Source organism: Ascaphus truei, chromosome 22, assembly GCF_040206685.1.
Source record: "Ascaphus truei isolate aAscTru1 chromosome 22, aAscTru1.hap1, whole genome shotgun sequence".
In the NCBI taxonomy this organism is placed as follows: Eukaryota; Metazoa; Chordata; class Amphibia; order Anura; family Ascaphidae; genus Ascaphus; species Ascaphus truei.
In genome coordinates, this window is record NC_134504.1 from 18,926,950 (window position 1) to 18,947,159 (window position 20,210).

General features: G+C 41.8%; 1 protein-coding gene across 1 annotated transcript in view; it reads right to left on the reverse strand.

Moving 5' to 3' along the window:
• The window catches only part of CEP112 (centrosomal protein 112), a 287,868-nt gene that overhangs the window by 68,057 nt on the left and 199,601 nt on the right, over positions 1-20,210 (reverse strand). The window contains exon 12 of the mRNA XM_075579533.1: positions 14,914-15,083. Within this exon, the coding sequence (XP_075435648.1) occupies positions 14,914-15,083 (170 nt within the window). The remainder of the gene's footprint in view (positions 1-14,913; positions 15,084-20,210) is intronic.

A 20,210-nucleotide genomic window follows, 5' to 3' on the forward strand; every position in this document is an offset into this window, starting at 1 on the left:
ATAATGGTGCCATTGAAACTTGGCAGCGCACATACTGTGCTAAAGCAACACCAGTGACTACCGCGACGCACCGAGGTGCATTCAATTCCACAAATATCCTGAATCGCAGGGTAGAAACCGCACTTACATTTGTAGCCAAAGGGGTGGTTTATCTAAGACCTCTGGCAGCTAAACTGGGGCAACATTGAAGCAAAAAAAAAGATTTTATTTAAAAGAAAAATAAATCTGATTAAAAGTAGCATTTTTTCCCCCTGTGATAAATCTGGTACCGTTGTTCCCGCCCCCCCCCCCTCCCCCGAGTTTTGTACACTAAAGTTCCCCCGTAGAGGTTTGGTTTTGGAAGAGACAGAGAAATTCCCAGCAAAGATTTAAAGATTTAGTGTAGTTTGTATGTAAAGAAAAAAATCCCCAGAGAGGTGTTTTAACGCACACACTTTTTTTCCCTTGTTGCAACTTTAGCAAATGTATGAAATACTTGAACCAAATGTGATAATCTGATGCAGGGTGTTTGCGAGCGAGATTTATGTCACCGTGACCCGCACTCATTTTTGGAGGCAGGTTAAAAAAAAATGAAAAAGTCATACAGCTAATTTGATGAATGAACAAATGAGTTATATTAATGAATCAAAGACCTTAAAGTAGTATAGGAGGTCTGTGTGTGTACTGGAGCTGTGTTGGTGGTATTTGATCATGTGGAACACAGCATGTGTTTCCCCCCAGAATTCGGAGCTGGCAATCTGCAGGGAACCCTTATATTAGCCATAAACCATGAATCATGTTAATGGTAGCTTCAAACTCCACTTAATTTGAACGGTTTACTTGATTAACGACAGCTGCCTAATTTAATATCTGTACAGCGAGGGCCTGGCCCCAGCCCTTGGATTAACTCAGGGGTGGGAAACTCTAGCCAACAGGTCAGGTTCGGAGGATATCAGTGCGTCAGCACAGGCGCCTCAATCAGTGGCTCAGTCTTCAACTGACAGTCGAAGACTGAGCCACTGATTGAGCTGCCTGTGCTGAAGCAGGGATATCCCCAATGCCTGACCTGATGGTGGCCCTTGAGGACTGGAGTTGGCCACTCCTGCCTTAAGTGATGGAGTCCTTCTGATTTCAGCCTTCCATGAGGACTGGAGTTGCCCACCCCTGAGTTAAACTCATCAAACCTATGAAACAAAGCCCACATGGATGCACCGCAGTGTGCCTTATTGCCCACTTCCCCATGCCACACATTGCTGTAGGTTTTTGTTGACAGAGCAGGATGAAAACTTGAAGAGGAATTTCATGCAAACAGAAAATAAACATTGTTCCCTGCTTCACTAAGCTAAAAGCTCCTTTGAACCTTTTGATCTCAAGGGCATTTTTTAAAGGTTATTTTAAACAAACATTAAGTAGTATGGAAGCAGTTATGTTCTCTACATGGTGTATCTGTAGGATCAGATTTCAAACTGAGATGATTAAAGCTAAACTGGCCAGATAGCTGCAGAGAAATTGTCTGTCTTGTGGCTAGTATTACTCTGCTTAGCCCTTCCTACAACTGACAGCGACTTCCAGGCCTAGTTATTTTTGAGCATTAAATAATTGGAATTATACTTGACATTACCAGCAATATGGGAACACAATAAAGGCGTTTGCCCACCCAATCTGCCAATTGTGATTCTACCTACTGACCATTTAAATTCTCACATGCGTATATCTTGCAAACCGTTTAAGGCTATGCGGCACCTTGTTAGGGAGGAAGAGTGGCTCAGGGAGTAAAGGCACTAGGGGCGGCTAACTCCAGTCTTCAAGGGCCACCAACAGGTCAGGTTTTCAGGGTATCCCTGCTTCAGCACAGGTGGCTCAGTCATTCTGACTGAGCCACCTGTGCTGAAGCAAGGATATCCCCATTACCTGGCCTGGTAGTGGCCCTTGAGGACTGGAGTTGGCCACCCCTGCTGTAAACAATGACACAGTTCGAATCAGGGGACCCTGGTTCAATTCCTGGTGTCAGCTCCTTGTTATCTTGTCACTTTATCTCCCTGTGCCTTAGGCACCAAAAACATAGATTTTAAGCTCATCTGGGCTATACTGTAATTGTGACATGCTTTGAGCCCCATAGATATATGACATAAACGTTATTATTGCTACTATTATCTTTGACCTTTTCTGCTGGGAGACTGCCCCATGCCTCCTGTTTCCCTGTCAGTGAAGATGCACTCTCTCATACACACAAGCCTCTCCTTCACCTGCCGGTTGGGCCAGTAACACATTGCAAGGAGTTACGATTATACAGCATTAGGTACTAGAAATAACATTACCTTCACCACTGCATCATGCAGCCCCTATGGCAACAAAAGAGATGGGGAATACAGAAGCACGAAGGCTACCTTCAAAAACGATACATCAGCACTAGCATTTTGGGGCGTTAGTGCTTTTGATCTCCTATGCAACGGCTCTTCACCTAGCAGCCCTGGGGCCAAATCCAGCCCAAGGCCCTTGCACTCTCTGCTTATGCTAATCTCATTGCAGTTGTTCAGGCAGCTAAGTGCAAGTGTTTTACAATAAAATTCAATTGTAAGCTAGGATAATATAAATATATGTGGTGCAGGTGTTATAAATGCCTGCAATTATTGCAGTATAATCATTTTAGGTCTTTAGATGTACCAAAAAATGACATTATAAAAATCTTGTGGCCTTTCTACTCCTGTATGTATGTATGTATGTATATTTATATAGCGCCATTAATGTAGATAGCGTGACACAGCAGTAATACACGTGACAATCATATAAATAACAAATAATACAAATAACACATAATGGGAATTAGTGCTTCATTCATAAAAGTAACATTTCGGAAGAGGAGTCCCTGCTCCGAAGAGCTTACAACCTAATTTGTTTTCGGATATGGCCCCTTTGGAAAACTCGTTAAAGACCCCGTCCTTCGGTGTAGTAACAAAGGAGGGAGGGGGAGGAGGAGGTATACCACATTTTATTGACCCAACAAGTAGTTGATATGTTGCAAGCTTTCTAACCTCTCAGGGTCCTTCATCGGGTCCTCCTTTGGTGTGGCTGTTCGCACAATAAGTGCTACTTTTATTTAGAAATGTAACACATACAAGTCTGTGAAAGAGCTAGCTTACACTGGCAACCCACAACTTAGGTCGCCCAGGGTGGCACATTTGTGGGGGGAGGGGCGAGGATGATGGCGGCGACACTCGCGGGAGCAGAGGAGAAAGAGGGTGATGGCGACAGTGAGACTCAAGGAAGCGGAGCCTGCCTCAGCAGTCTGACCTGGATGTGCATGGCCGGTGCAAGTGTCAACTTCCAGTGCCTTCGAGGACCCCCACAGCCAGGTAAGGAGTTATAACTGAGGGGTGAGGGGTATGAGAGGATGAGGAAGGGTGAGAGGAAGAGGGTGATGAGAGGAGAAGTAGGGGGGGTGAGTGGAGGAGGAGAAGGGGGGGGGGCTGAGAGGAGGAGGGGGGATGAGAGGAGGAGGGGGGATAAGAGGAGGAGGAGGGGATGAGTCGAGGAGGAGGGATGAGAGGAGGGGGATGAGAGGAGGAGGAGAGGGGATAAGCGGAGGGGAGGAGAGGGGATAAGAGGAGGAGGAGGGGAGAAGAGCGGAGGAGGGATGAGGATGAGGGGGGATAAGAGGAGGAGGAAGACGGGGGATGAGTGGAGGGGGTGTGATGAGAGGAGGAGTAGGAGGGGGATGAGTGGAGGAGGAGGAGGGGATGAGTGGAGGAGGAGGAGGGGATGAGTGGAGGAGGAGGAGGGCTGAGAGGAGGAGGAGAGGGAATAAGAGGAGGAGGGGAGAAGAGTGGAGGAGGAGGGATGAGGATGAGGGGGATAAGAGGAGGAAGAGGGGGGGTGAGTGGAGGAGGGGGGTGAGAGAAGGAGAGAGGGGGGATAGGAGGAGGAGGTGGGGGGCATAGGAGGAGGAGGGGGGATAAGAGGAGGTGAAATGAGTGAAGGAGGAGGGGGGATGAGAGGAGGAGGATTTGGGATAAGAGGAGGAGGGGGGAGAAGAGTGGAGGAGCAGGGATGAGGAAGAGGGGGATAAGAGGAGGAGGAAGAGGGGGGATGAGTGGAGGAGGGGTGATGAGAGAAGGAGAGGTGGGGGGCATAGGAGGAGGATGTGGGAGGCATGGGAGGAGGGGGGGTGAGAGGAGGAGGGGAAAGAGAGAATGGGGGAGAAAGAAAAAAAGCGTATAACATAAAATAAAAAAAAAAACACAATTCTGAAAGCTAATTGGAAGGAATGAGGGGGGAGGGGTAAGGCTCAAGGTTCACCTAGAGCACCAAATACCCTTGCAGCGGCCCTGACTGCTCTACAGAGGTCAAGGATAAGAGGAGCTCGGAAGAGGAGTTCACCTCCACCCATGGACTATTTTCATCAATATGCTTAGATGAGAAAGGAGAAGAAAGACTAGCGGAGCGCAAAGCATGTGGTGGGGAGAAGAGAGAGAGAGAGGGACTGCTCCACTCTGTCTCACAAAAGCATGTAAAACACAACACAAGCAAAAGGCATCGCTTTGTTTCTGCTGACTGGCAGAGAGCAATTTGTCATTTCCTGTGGCGAACGAAATATGAAGTTTATTAAGAAACATCGTAGGGGTCCTGAGGCTGTAAGCAAGATGAAATGCCGGCCAACAGAATGAAAGGGAAAAAAAACAAGCTGGTGAGATTTCTGAGGCCAACAGAGACTTCAAGCAGGAACCTTCTTTGTGTATTATGATCCGAGTGCAGACACTAGGCAGGAAGGAAAAATACAATAAAGGGGAAAGGAAAAACCCTGATGATCATTATTTGTACATTTTTAGAGACGGAGGCAGTTTGTAGGATTCTTGCTTCATCTCAAAGGTTTTTAGACAGGACTTGGTGGTTCTCGGTGAATCATTATAAAGAAGCAAGGTTCCCCCCATATTTTTCTATAAAACTTTCCATACAGTATATGATAATTTCTGCCTCTTGTTTGGTACACAAGGTGGAGACCTTCCTAAATCTCTCACCGCACTGCTACATCCACAAAAAAACCCCTCTCTTATTGGTTCATTAAATGGTATTACAGCCCAATGTGCGGCCAATGTAATTACTAGAACTTTACACTTCAGCAGTTATCTTAAACCCAGTCTAACGACAGAACATCAATCCTTCTTTAACAAACTGCATGTCATTCCAAGTTCTAAGTGTTCATACGGGTTCTAGACACAAAAATTACACTTTAAAGGATGCTTTCTGACCTCAATATCCAGTATGACCAACACAAATGAGACTGCTGTCCAATGAGTGACTCACTGCAAATGAGTAAAACTTGGCAATAAAGTTCATATAACATACGTAATACACCAAAAAACAACAAGGTAATAAATACAACTAATATCCTGTATAATATCCTGTATAATTAACCATACTTGGGGTATCCTTGTGTCTATCCCAAGCACCCACTACACTTGTGTGCACCCGCTACACTTAATTACATGTCAACCCTCCAACATGCATGATCTTTTGTTCTAGAATTTCTATTTTATCTACATAATTGCATCCGGTTTGCAAAACCCTACCAGCTCAGTACTTCTTAGTCCCATGCTTAGATCTACAAGCCGTGCTAGGCAGCTGGCGTGTACAATATGGAGAGGATTCTAGGTGACATATAGATTGGGTGCTCATTTGCATGTCACTACCTAGAATCCTTATCTGTACTGTCACCGCCCCTTTTATTCTCCAACCGCTCCGATTTTGTTTGGGTATTTTTTTCGAATGCCACGCACTTCACCGCGTTCATGCCGCGACAGCACTAATACAATGCACGCGGCCGCGGCTTTAAATACCGGAACATGCCGCCTCAAACACTGCATCTGCCCGCGGTTTTAAAAGTTGCGCTGAAACGGCCGCACGAGGCTAAAGGCGGCCGCCACTGTATGACACGTGGCAATCGGGTAAATGTTGTGGTTTGGGGAACAAATAAAGGTATTCTAAAGGTGTTATTTTCCCTACAAATATGCTTTGGAGGCAAAGCATTCTACCCCACTAGTATTATATCTCTGTATCATATTCACTTTAGCAGCCATACTGGCCCTGGTGAACAGTAGATGTAAGTGCATTGTCACAGTACATGTGAAGAAGAGACCGATGAGGTTTCCAAAGTTCTGCACACTATAACTTCATCCATGAAAAACACTCATGTTGCGCCACTAAAAGGTATCACAGCCGACATCGAAACCACTTTAGCACAAATGCAGCTATTTTGTAAGGCGTATTGTATGTCAATCTCTCTGGCTGAAATCAGAGGTACTTCATTACTTAAGGCAAAGGTGGCCAACTCCAGTCCCTCAAGGGCCACCAAAAGGTCAGGTATTGGGGATAGCCCTGCTTCAACACAGGTGAGCCACCTGTGCTGAAGCAGGGATATCCTGAAAAGCTGACCTGTGGATGGCCCTTGAGGACTGGAGTTGGCCACCCCTGACTTAATATGATCACTTTATATGCATATACAGTATGTATGTATATCTTTACATAGCACCCACAGTGTACTCAGTGCTTTACAACAGAGACAATGCAGTATAGGGAATAATACAATAAGCGCAGCAACCAAAAGCAGACACTAGGAAAGGAAATCCCTGCCCCAGAGAGCTTACAATCTAAGTGATAATACTACGGACAACATTTTCCGGAAAACCCTTGGACCCCATGTCACAAGCCCCTTCACACTGACTTATAAATGAGGTGAGAGACACGACGCCCTTTAAATATGTAACTTGCGATTTCACATGACCAGGTGGATATTTATACAGGCGGTTATGGCCTGAACAGCTGGCGTTGGCGCAGTGAGAGCCTAAAATTAATCAGTACTCTCTGATGCACCAACTATGATTGTGGTGCCACTAAGGCTGCGCTTATAGTGCCGGCGACAGCGCATCGCATCAAAAAAATGAAGCCGCGTGCGCCTATAGTAAGCGCGGTGCGACGGCTCGGCCGCGATCGCTGAAAGTCATCTCAATTTGATTTTTCCAGCAATCGCAGCCTTACGTCGCCGGCACTATAAGCGCAGCCTAACACAGTGATAATATGTATCGGGCAAGGTCATCAGCGTATTCTAGGAAGCCGTCTTCTCCGTGTCTGATAAACAGGGCTCCAAGCTTCCCTGACAAAGAGAAGGCAGCTTCACTGCACACTGAAGAGTCTCTCCAAGCTCAAAATACTGGAGCATCTCTATGCCAAAGACAGTGACGTTACCATTAGTTACAACATGAATGCAGTCACTGTATTGTAGTTGCTTTCCCACCCCAGGGTATTGCGCTGCAGAATATATAGGCAGTAAAAAGTGAAGAGTACAAAGTGATTGTACCCCAAAGAAAATTCACTTAAATGCACACCACTAGTTAAAATATAACTTTTATTATTAATTACTTAAAACACATATTGCCGAGTGTGTATGTAACAAAGTTTAAAAAGAAATTAAATCAAATAACAAATGCACCAGAGTCTCCTCTTATGTATGAACACTCCTACTCAAAAATAATAATGGTAGGGTGATGGAGACTAAATGGTGCAATCAGCCAGGCTGGGAGAACCCACCAGATCAGAGAATAGCTCAGATGGTAAGTGAATAGTGCCAACAGTTGAGATGGGATAACTCCTAAGCATATAGGTATCCCATTAGAACTGATCAGTGCTAACCACACCGCCCTACAATAAATAGTAGATGTATATATATAAATTTAAACTGATGCAGCACAGGTAGCACTCAAGTCCACAGCAAAACAAAACATCTTATGTACCCTTTGCACAGTATAAGTGCATATGTAGCATGTTAACAACACCGGTGTATCAAGGGGCACAGTGTGAATAACCAATACTGCTTAATGGACGGCAAGTACACTTCCCTCTCTGTTAGAGTACACATGAATAGTAACCTGATGATATATAGAGGTTATAACACTGATCAACTGACTGGAGAACACTGTATTACAACAGCTCCATAACAGAGACTGATAACAACATCACGTGCCCAACGCATGTTTCCCTCCAGCTACGGAGCTTCGTCAGGGACAATTTTGCAATGGAGAGGGAGCGGAGCTTATTTATACCCTACCGTCTCCGTGGAGACGCCATAAACAGTCCGCCATTGTGCATGCGCGAAAAAAGCGCATGCGGAATCAAATGCGACGGTCATGTAGAATGTGTACTATAAATCACATAATTAATGTTGCCATTACCTCGGTGAACAGCCCGTCGACATTGTGTGTATGTATATAATTACTAGGCTCAATTGCCACGCGAAACTCATCCGATGACACTACTGCGCATGCGTGGGGAGATAGGCTCTACATTTAAAGCCACATATCTTCTTTTAGCCACTGCGCATGCGCCCCTTATGGTCAGATCTTCAATGCGCAGGTGTGAGCTGGTAGAGTACTGAACTGTCTACACATGCATTAGTTATACTGCGCATGTGTAGGGAGACATACTCTACGGTGCCTTATATTATTGCCTGTATACATACGCTTGGCAGCATCCATTTGCACATGAAGCTGACCAAATAGTGCTAGTGTGCCTGCGTGGGGAGATGGACTTTATACTCTCTACCGCAATTCTCCTTCTAACCACTGTGCATGCGCCCCATGCGGTCAAATCTTCGAATGCGCAGATGTGAGCAGACAGACTCATAGACTGCTCACATGTACAGTAATTATACTGCGCAAGTGTAAATAAACATACTCTGCAATGCCTAATGTTATATCGTCTCAAAAGAGAGGATATAGGCTGTCACTTAGAGTAATATAGACAAAATTTGACGTTAGTACACACATCAACTTATTTCAAATCGGATGTTCGTATTTGTCAACCCTCAATAAAGAAATGCAATATGTCAACAAATACAAGTGAAAATATAATAAAATTAAATAAATACACGCAAAACCTTTATTGTGTCGTAAGGCAATCTTAATCACAGTAAATTGCATGTATGCGTCAGTTACACACTTAAATAAACCCTAAAGAGGGGTTTATAACACTAGTAATATAGTCACTAATTGTGGTATAGTCTTACAGATACATATTTTTTATATTAGTATATATCAATACCATGGATGAGTAGCCCACGTAGTGACAAAGAATAGGGCTCTTTTGCTAGTCAGAAGCAATTACTATAGTGTACAATGCTCAGATGTGTCGAAACAGCGATTAGGACAATGAGGACTGATGGAAGGCTAAGGTCAGAATAGTGGACTCAGATTAACGGAGTATAGGTAAAACCTTCATTAAGCCCATTCGGGCTTCTGGTTTTGAGCTTATAGATCCACTCTGCTTCAATACGCAGTAACATCTGATCAATGTTACCACCTCTCGCAGGGCATTTTAGTTGATATATACCCATGAACTTAAGGCTGTTTATATCTCTGTTATGAAACTGTGTAACATGTCTTGCAACTGGGGTTTTGGTAGAGTGTTTGACAGAATTGACATGTTCGAGTATACGTCTACGAAGTTGTCTTGTAGTCTTACCTACATACCTCTTCCCACAGTTGCAAGTGATGAGATATATAACATTTGTAGTCCTACAATTCATAAAGCTGTCCACATTAAAATAATGCGTGCTGTCATGATTCGCAAAGGTCTTGGCTATAGTGACGTGCTTACATGCCTTGCAACCTTGGCAACGATACATCCCCTTAAAGGGACTTAGCCATGTCTCTACCTTTGCTCGCTGATGATGACTGTGGACAAGTGTGTCCCGCACATTTTTGGACCGTCTGCTAGTAATAGTTGGTCTGGGGCCAATGACTTTAGCCAAGTCCACGTCAGACAGGAGGAGATGTCAGTGTCGGGCAAATATTCTTTTTATTGCCCACCATCTTTTATTATAGGTGCCAATACATTTTATAGTGTTGTCCTTGATTTGGGGTGTATTAGAGGACAAGAGAAGATCTCTATCACTATCTAATGCCCTATGGTAAGCTCTGTTAAGTGTTTTAATGTTGTACCACGACTTAGGAACCGATCACGTAATTCCTTAGATTGTATAATGAACTCCTGTATTGTGGAACAATTCCTCCTTAATCGGAGGTACTGACCGGTAGGAATTCCGGCAATGAGACTAGTTGGGTGCTGGCTTTGTGCCAGCAACAAACCATTAGTAGCTGTACTTTTCCTGAATACTTTCGTTTGGATGTTCCTATCACTATCGACATATATATCTAAATCGAGAAAGGTGATAGATGTGGTACTCAGTACAGTTGTTAGTCTCAAATTCAGTGTGTTAGTATTGAGGTGTTCCACAAATTCAAGCAGAAGATTTTGGGGACCTTCCCACAGTAAGAGGATATCATCTATGTATCTGATCCACAATAGAATGTGGTCAGTATACATAGATAATTCCTCATTGAAAACGTGGACAAATTCCCACCACCCCAGGCACAGGTTAGCATATGTGGGAGCACATGCTGTCCCCATAGCTGTACCCTTGGTCTGGTGGTAGTAGGTCCCATCAAAAACAAAATAGTTGTGGGTAAGGACATACTTAAGTAGGTCCAAAACAAAGGAGTTATGTCTGTTGAATCTACAATCCCTTGTTGTAAGGAAATGATTGACAGCACCTAGAACATTCTTGTGAATAATTGAAGCATATAACGATTAAACATCTAGACTTACAAGAATGGTCTCTGATGTAATGTTAATACCATTGAGTTTTTGAAGGGTATCTTTTGTGTCGTATGAAGGTAAACTAATAACAAAGTCCCTAAGGACTTTATCCAGATAGATGCTGCTACCTTTAGACAAACAGTTATTCCCCGAGACGATAGGAGGTCCTGGTGGGGACTGTAATCGCTTATGCACTTTGGGCAAAGTGTAGAATGTTGCCACATTTGGGGATTTCGGGTACATAAAATCGTATTCTTGTCTGCTTATCATATCCCTATCTAGGGCTTCTTGTAGAATATTCAACAGATCTTTTTTGTACTGTGAAGTTGGATTACTATCTAGAGTCTCATAAAACTCCTTGTCACTTAAGAGTCTCATGTTCTCTTTAACATAGGCTTCAGTGTCGAATCACGATGTTGCCACCTTTATCAGATGGTTTGATGGTAAAGGCTTTGTTAGACATGAGTTGTTTTAGGCCATTTCTTTCCTCAACTGTAAGGTTACTATCTGATCTACAGTATTTAGGTTCAGCTTCTAAGTCCCTTATTACACATGTAACAAACAGTTCTACCGCTGGACAAATATTCATTGGGGGCATAAAATGACTTTTCTTTTTCAGATGAGTGAAGGGACCGGTAATATCGGTCTCGGTAGAGGTATTTTGTTCTAACATCTGTATAAGGTCATCAAGATTTTGTTTGTCCTGTGCATTCAGACCAGCAGTAAGCACATTGACATCATTGTTAGCCCTCTTAGAATGAAACTTGTGTAACAGTAGTCGTCTACCAAAAAGATTCAAATCCTTCACCCACTCAAACAGATTCAAGTCAGAAGTGGGTGAGAAGGAAAGTCCCTTCTTTAGCAAGTTTAGTTGTTCTTCACTAAAAACATGGTTAGAAAGGTTAAAGACCTGTAGAGCGTCTGTATCACTACAGATAGTTTTTATTGGGTTGGAGCTGGGGGATTTTTCTTTCCCCTTAGGGTTCTCTTTTCCCCTACGGGTTTTACGTTTAGCTGGGCCTGTGCTAAAAAAACAACCTTGTTGTTTTTAGAAGGTCTTTTGCCTCGGACTCTAGCCTGGGCCTGAGGCCTAGATCCTGATTGTTCCCCCTCAGACATATCTGTCTCTGATGAGGAATACTCAGAGAAGTTCCCCCTTCTCCTAGGTCTTATAGGGAATCTATAAACAGTGCCCTGTTCATAGTCGTTGCTATCCCTGAGGAACTTCTTCTGTTTCCTATCCTTCAGCTCCTTTTTGAATTTTTCCGTTTCTTTCTAACTGACGCTCCATTTCATCAAATTCCTGTAATTCGTTATATTTAGTGATAATCTTTAGATTAATATCTAGATCTTTATTAGTTGTCTCTAACCGTGTTTTTTCATGCTCAATCAGAAGGGTCATTAGTTCATTTGAGCAATTGGATAGAATGTCGTCCCACTTTTTGATAAAGTCTTCAGATGTAATATAGTATGCGGGACTTAGTCTCAATCTCAATCCGCTTGGGATCATACTAGATTCAAGGTATTTCTGTAGGCTCGTAATCTCCCACCAGACCTGTGACTGAGTCCGTAAGAGTTTAGAAATGTTACGAAAATAATTAATAATATCATGATCTGTTTCTGACGTGCCTGACGGGTTTAGGGTTTATTTAAGCGTGTAACTGACGCATACATGCAATTTACTGTGATAAGATTGCCTTTCGACACAATAAAGGTTTTGCGTGTATTTATTTAATTTTATTATATTTTATTATATTTTCACTGTTATTTGTTGACATATTGCGTTTCTTTATTGAGGGCTGACAAATACGAACATCCGATTTGAAATAAGTTGATGTGTGTACTAACGTCAAATTTTGTCTATATTACTCTAAGTGACAGCCTATATCCTGTTTTTGAGATGATATAACATTAGGCATTGCAGAGTATGTTTATTTACACATGCGCAGTATAATTACTGTACATGTGAGCAGTCTATGAGTCTGTCTGCTCACATCTGCGCATTCGAAAATTTGACCGCTAGGGGCACATGCGCAGTGGTTAGAAGGAGAATTGCGGTAGAGAGTATAAAGTCCATCTCCCCACGCAGGCACACTAGCACTATTTGGTCTGCTTCATGTGCGAATGGATGCTGCCAAGCGTATGTATACAGGCAATAATATGAGGCACCGTAGAGTATGTCTCCCTACACATGCGCAATATAACTAATGCATGAGTAGGCAGTTCAGTACTCTACCAGCTCACACCTGCGCATTGAAGATCTGACCATAAGGGGCGCATGCGCAGTGGCTTAAAGGAGATATGTGGCTTTAAATGTAGAGCCTATCTCCCCATGCATGCGCAGTAGTGTCATCGGATGAGTTTCGCGTGGCAATTGAGCCTAGTAATTATATACATACACACAATGTCGACCGGTTGTTCACCGAGGTAATGGCAACATTAATTATGTGATTTATAGTACACATTCTACACGACCTTCGCATTTGATTCCGCATGCGCTTTTTCGCGCATGCGCAATGGCGGACTGTTTATGGCGTCTCCACGGAGACGGTAGGGTATAAAGAAGCTCCGCTCCCTCTCCATTGCAAAATTGTCCCTGACGAAGCTCCGTAGCTGGAGGGAAACATGCGTTGGGCATGTGATGTTGTTATCAGTCTCTGTTATGGAGCTGTTTTAATACAGTGTTCTCCAGTCAGTTGATCAGTGTTATAACCTCTATATATCATCAGGTTACTATTCATGTGTACTCTAACAGAGAGGGAAGTGTACTTGCCGTCCATTAAGCAGTATTGGTTATTCACACTGTGCCCCTTGATACACCGGTGTTGTTAACATGCTACATATGCACTTATACTGTGCAAAGGGTACATAAGATGTTTTTTTTTGCTGTGGACTTGAGTGCTACCTGTGCTGCATCAGTTTAAATTTATATATATATACATCTACTATTTATTGTAGGGCGGTGTGGTTAGCACTGATCAGTTCTAATGGGATACCTATATGCTTAGGAGTTATCCCATCTCAACTGTTAGCACTATTCACTTACCATCTGAGCTATTCTCTGATCTGGTGGGTTCTCCCAGCCTGGCTGATTGCACCATTTAGTCTCCATCACCCTACCATTATTATTTTTGAGTAGGAGTGTTCATACATAAGAGGAGACTCTGGTGCATTTGTTATTTGATTTAATTTCTTTTTAAACTTTGTTACATACACACTTGGTAATATGTGTTTTAAGTAATTAATAATAAAAGTTATATTTTAACTAGTGGTGTGCATTTAAGTGAATTTTCTTTGGGGTACAATCACTTTGTACTCTTCACTTTTTACTGATTCACTTTTCAGTTCACAGTTTGCACCCATTTCACAATTATCGATTGGATTTGTTAATTTATCATTTATCGGTTCAATTAGTATGGTTTAGTTGATCACTCCCTAATCTCTCCCCTTTTTTGTAGAATATATAGGCACGTTATTAATTAATCATATTGATCATTCCCAGTTGGCCACAAGTTGTTTTATTTATTTAGTCACATTGTATTTCTCGTTCTATTCCCGACATGCCGTTGCATTAGCGATAAACAGAGATGATAAACGAATCTTCAAGGTTATGCTAATGGTAATGTGAATAACAGACAGATGGAATTCATGAGACTTATAAATTAGACTGTGTGACATGTTAGATTAATGTTTCTTGGCCATGCCAGTTAACATTTGAAAGCTTCTATCATGAAGGAATATGAGAAATCTCTTTCTTGCATTGCCTGGCACCAGGAACGCTTGCTTTAGCTAAACATCTGGGCTTTTCTCGGCTAAATTGCCATTGGGATATTTGATTAGTATGTTCAGAGTAAGTGTATATAGCATTCCCCGACACAAAATAGATTGTAAGCTCTTCAGGGTAGAGACTCCTTTCTCCCAATGTTACAGTTGATGCACTTATCCCAGACGTGTTATCATATTGCCCGCATTGTAATGTTTGCAAAAGCTGTAAAGTGCTGCCCTAGTGGCATCTAGCAGGTTTTGCAGGGTACAGCTAGCCGCCGGCTGTTTCACCGCGAAAGTAAGTTAACCTCAACACTTTACCCTAAAAACCCTTAAACCCTCACCCGTTAACTTCCTGTTTCAGTGCAATCCTAATTCAGTGGGCTTGGCCATTCATGTGTCCAGCTTCATACTCCTAAATCCAGCATGTTCAATCTTTTTGACCCTTGTTTGCAGCTATTTTAGTTATTTGGGATACAGCACTGGACTTGGTGCATTGTTTGCTATTGTATTTTTTTTTACCTTTATTGCCTTCTCGTTATCTTTAATCAGCTGTCTCTTCTCGCTCTCACATTTCTGCGCTTTGTCCTGCAGTTTTCTCTCTGTGGCGAGCTGCTGGCGGCCACTCTCGTCTCGCACAGAGGTAATGGAGGCTTGGAGCTCAGATACCATCTGAAAGAAAGAACAGTCATCTCAATAGCCGGTCCTGAGACAGGGACAACATGCACATCACTGAGTCTGACAATGTACAGACACTGTATGCAGCTCTGTGCAGATAGCCGTAACACTGCCATCTCTTTGCTTTCTTAATGAGTGAAGGCGAGTTCTCATTTGCATGGCATTACCCAGAATCCCTGGCTGCAGCAGAAGCATTGTATGCCAAGAGATAATGGGGAAATGCAGGGTTGCAGACCTGTTTCAGACATGCAAATGTACCCAACCCTGGTATATTGATGTGCTTTTTTTCTGATCTGGGAAAACATGGCTCATAGTCTGATGGGACCTGAAGCTATTACTATGTAATCAGTTTATTACACAACGTGCTGCAGTTGACCATGTTTCAGTGGCATCTTTATCAGGCTAATGGTAACATGTTCTCAGCCTGCCATTCACTCTGCTTTCTCGTCCTCCCTAAAATGAGAAGGATTTAAAGTATTACTGCTATACCATGACATATTAGTATTGGTGACAATGAATCTCCAAGGAAACCAACAATAAAGAATACCCCTGTAATGTAAAGTGAAACCATCAGGAGATTATATATATATATATATATATATATATATATATATATATATATATATATATATATATATAAAAAGCAGAAAGTAGCCGTGTTAGTCCAGTTGCGATAGTGCAGAATAAATGAGTTCTTCAGTATTAGGTGATACCTTTTTTATTGGACTAACAATTTATGTCATAGGACAAGCTTTCGAGAGTTCTCCTCTCTTCTTCAGGTCAAGCAATACTGCTTGACCTGAATAAGAGAGGAGAACTCTCGAAAGCTTGTCCTATGACATAAATTGTTAGTCCAATAAAAAAGGTATCACCTAATACTGAAGAACTCATTTATTCCGCACTATATATATATATATATATATATATATATATATATATATTTATATATATATATATATATATATATATATATATATATGTAGTTACATAGCTACATAGTAGATGAGGTTGAAAAAAGACTTACGTCCATCAAGTTCAACCTATGCTAAATTTAGACAACAGATACTTTATCCTATATCTATACTTATTGATCCAGAAGAAGGCAAACAAAAAACCCCATTAAGGGGAAAAATTAATTCCTTCCTGACTCCAAGAATTGGCAATCAGATTAATCCCTGGATCAACATCCTTCCCATGTATACTTATTTGGTATATCCCTGTATACCTTTCCCATCTAAAAAGATGTCCAACCTTTTTTTGAACAAATCTATTGTATCTGCCATCACAGTCTCCATGGGTAATGAATTCCACATTTTAACTGCCCTTACTGTAAAGAACCCTTTCCTTTGTTGCTGGTGAAATTTCCTTTCCTCCAACCTTAAGGGATGGCCCGAGTCCTTTGTACTGCCCGTGGGATGAATAGTTCTTTTGAAAGCTCCTTGTATTGTCCCTGAATATATTTGCATATAGTTATCATATCCCCTCTTAGACGCCTCTTTTCTAATGTAAATAAATCTAATTTAGCTAGCCTCTCCTCATAAGTTAGAATGTCCATCCCCTTTATTAATTTGGTGGCTCTTCTCTGCACTCTCTCTAGTTCCATAATGTCTTTTCTTAGGATTGGTGCCCAAAATTGTACTCCATATTCAAGGTGTGGTCTTACTAATGCTTTGTAAAGGGGCATAATTATGTTTACTTCCCTTCAATCCATTGCCAGTTTGATGCAAGATCTTGTTTGCCTTTGCAGCTACTGCATGACATTGGGCACTATTGCTAAGCCTGCTGTCTACAAGCACTCCTAAATCCTTCTCCATCAAGGATTCCCCCAATATATCTCCATTTAATTTGTAAGTCGCCTTTTTATTCTTGCATCCCAAATGCATAACCTTACATTTATCTGTATTAAACCTCATTTGCCATTCACCTGCCCACGTTTCCAGTCTCTCCAAGTCATTCTGAAGAGAAATTACATCCTGCTCTGATTCTATTACCTTACACAATTTAGTATCATCAGCAAAGATGGAGACTTTGCTCTCGATCCCAACCTCAAGGTCATTAATAAACAAGTTAAAAAGCAGGGGTCCCAGTACCGATCCTTGAGGTACTCCACTCACGACTTTAGCCCAACCTGAAAAAGTTCCATTTATGACAACCCTCTGTTGTCTGTCCTTTAACCAGTTTTCAATCCAGGTGCATATATTATTACTGAGTCCAATTTTCTTTATTTTGTACACCAACCTCTTGTGTGAAACCGTATCAAAAGCCTTTGCAAAATTTAAGTAGACCACATCAACTGCATTACCCTGGTCTAAATTCCTACTTACCTCCTCAAGGAAACAAATAAGGTTAGTTTGGCAAGATCTATCCTTCATAAATCCATGCTGACTATTACTAATAATTTTGTTTTCCATTAGGTATTCCTGAATATTATCCCGTATTAAACCTTCAAGTAGATTCCCTACTATTGAAGTCAGGCTTACAGGTCTGTAATTCCCCGGGTGTGATCTAGCTCCCTTTTTAAATATAGGCACCACATCTGCTTTACGCCAATCTTGTGGTACTGAGCCTGTGGAAATGGAGTCCTTGAATATTAAATATAATGGTTTTGCTATTACTGAGCTTAACTCCTTGAGAACTCTTGGATGTATGCCATAGGGGCCAGGTACCTTATTTACTTTAATTTTTTCAAGTCGCTTATGAACTTCTTCCTCAGTTAACCAATTGTTCATTAATATGGATGTTGTGGCTTCCTTCTGTGGCACTACTATTGAACTTGATTCTTCCCTGGTAAACACAGAGGCAAAGAATTTGTTTAATACCTCTGCTTTTTCCTTATCTCCAATAATCTGCCTACCCATCTCACACTGAAAGGGTCCTATATTTTCTTTTCTCATTTTTTTGTTATTAAGGTACTTAAAGAACGTTTTAGGGTTGACCTTACTTTCTATTGCAATCCTTTTTTCATTATCCATTTTTGCTAATTTAATTGCCCTTTTGCAATTTTTGTTACATTCCTTATAATTCTGATACGATGTCTCTGTCCCTTCTGACTTAAAGAATCTAAACGCCTTCCTCTTCTTGTCCATTTCCTCCCCTACCTGTTTATTTAGCCACATTGGTTTTGACTTATTTCTTTAATACTTATTACCCAAGGGTATACACTGATAAGTGTGCTTTTCTAACAATGTTTTAAAGACTGCCCATTTATCTTCTACATTTTTCCCTGCAAAAACATCATCCCATTGTATTACTACTAGATTAGACCTCAGTTTATTAAAATCTGCCTTTCTCCAAAGTTTAAAGTCTTTGTTGAACCCAAGTAATCTGTTTTTTGATAATTTATTTCAAATGAGACCATGTTATGATCACTGTTACCCAAATGTTCCAGGACTTGAATATTTGTTATTACTTCTACATTGTTTGATATGACCAAATCCAGAACTGCCCCTCTCCTGGTTGGTTCCTCAATAATTTGGGTCATATAATTATCTTTAAGCACCCCCAAAAACCTGTTTCCTTTTGTTGTAACGCTAATCTCATTGCCCCAGTCTATGTCTGGATAATTAAAATCCCCCATTATGCAAACATGACCCAGTTTTGATGCCTTCTCGATTTGCAAATATATTTTAGCTTCCTCAATCTCACAGATATTTGGTGGTTTATAGCATATTCCCACAAACATTTTCTTTATACTTTTACCTCCACTGCTAATTTCTATCCACAAGGTCTCTACATTTTCATCATTCCCTTCATAGACATCATCCCTTATAATAGGTTTTAGATCTGGTTTAACATATAGACATACTCCACCTCCCCTTCTATTTGTTCGATCCTTCCGAAAAAGAGAATACCCCTTTAAATTAACTGTCCAGTCATGAGTTTCATCCCACCATGTTTCAGTAATGCCTATGATATCATACTGCTCCCTTCTAGCTATTAATTCAAGCTCCCCCATTTTATCTGTCAGGTTTCTTGCATTAGCAAGCATGCATGTAAGTTTTTTTTCAGCCTGTACTATTATCTTATCTGCTCCTTCCTTTCTGCTCCCACTTGGTTTAGTCTTTAGAAGTTTTCTAGTATTATCTCTATTTACTATGGGTATCTCACTGCTTGTCAAACTTGCACTTGCCCCCATTCTACCTCCATACCACCTTGTATCTTCATCTATTCCATTTAGTTCATTATCTGTTTCATTCCCCTCCCCCCTCCACCCTAGTTTAAAATCTCCTCCAACCTTTTTAGCATTCTCCCCCCTAGCACAGAAGATCCCTCTTCATTGAGGTGCAATCCGTCCCTAGAATATAGATGGCACCTCTCAGAAAAGGAGTCCCAGTGCTCTAAAAACCCAAACCCCTGAGTCCTGCACCACTTTCTTAGCCATGCATTAACCTCCCCGATCTCTGACTGTCTCCCTGCGGTAGCGCATGGCACTGGTAGTATTTAAAAAAATACTACCTTGGAGGTCCTTGCCATAAGCTTTTGGCCTAGATCCCTGTAATCATTTTTTAGGACCCTCCATCTTTCTCTAACTTTGTCATTGGTGCCAACGTGTACCAAGACCGCCGGGTCAATCCCAGCCCCCCCCCCCCCCCCAACAATCTGTCTATCCGATCCGCAATGTGCCGAGCCCGAGCACCAGGGAGACAACAAACTGTTCGGTTCATTCAGTCCTGGCAACAGATTGCCCTATCTACCTTCCTAATAATGGAGTCCCCTACCACCACAATCTTTCTTTGTATCTGAGCATCCTGAGTCCCCTCTGTGCTGGAGCAACTATTCCCCTGGCTGCTAGAGGAATTAGTCTCCCCCAGCCTTGCCATTTCTGCCCCAACATTCCCAATATCTTCACTCAACATGGCAAATCTATTGGGATGTGTCAGCTCAGAAACGACCTGCCTCTCCCTATTGCCCCTGCTTCCCCTTCTAACTGTCACCCAGCTACCTACCTACCTATATATCTATCAGAAAATAACACAAAAATATGTAGCGCTCAGGTGAATATGGGGGATAATATTAATAGTAAAAATATATTATAACTAATAAAAATGTACTAATTAAAAATTAAACACACATTTAACTAAATATAACAACAAACCATAACGTGATACTGATAAAGAATAAGTCCAATATGAATGTTCCAC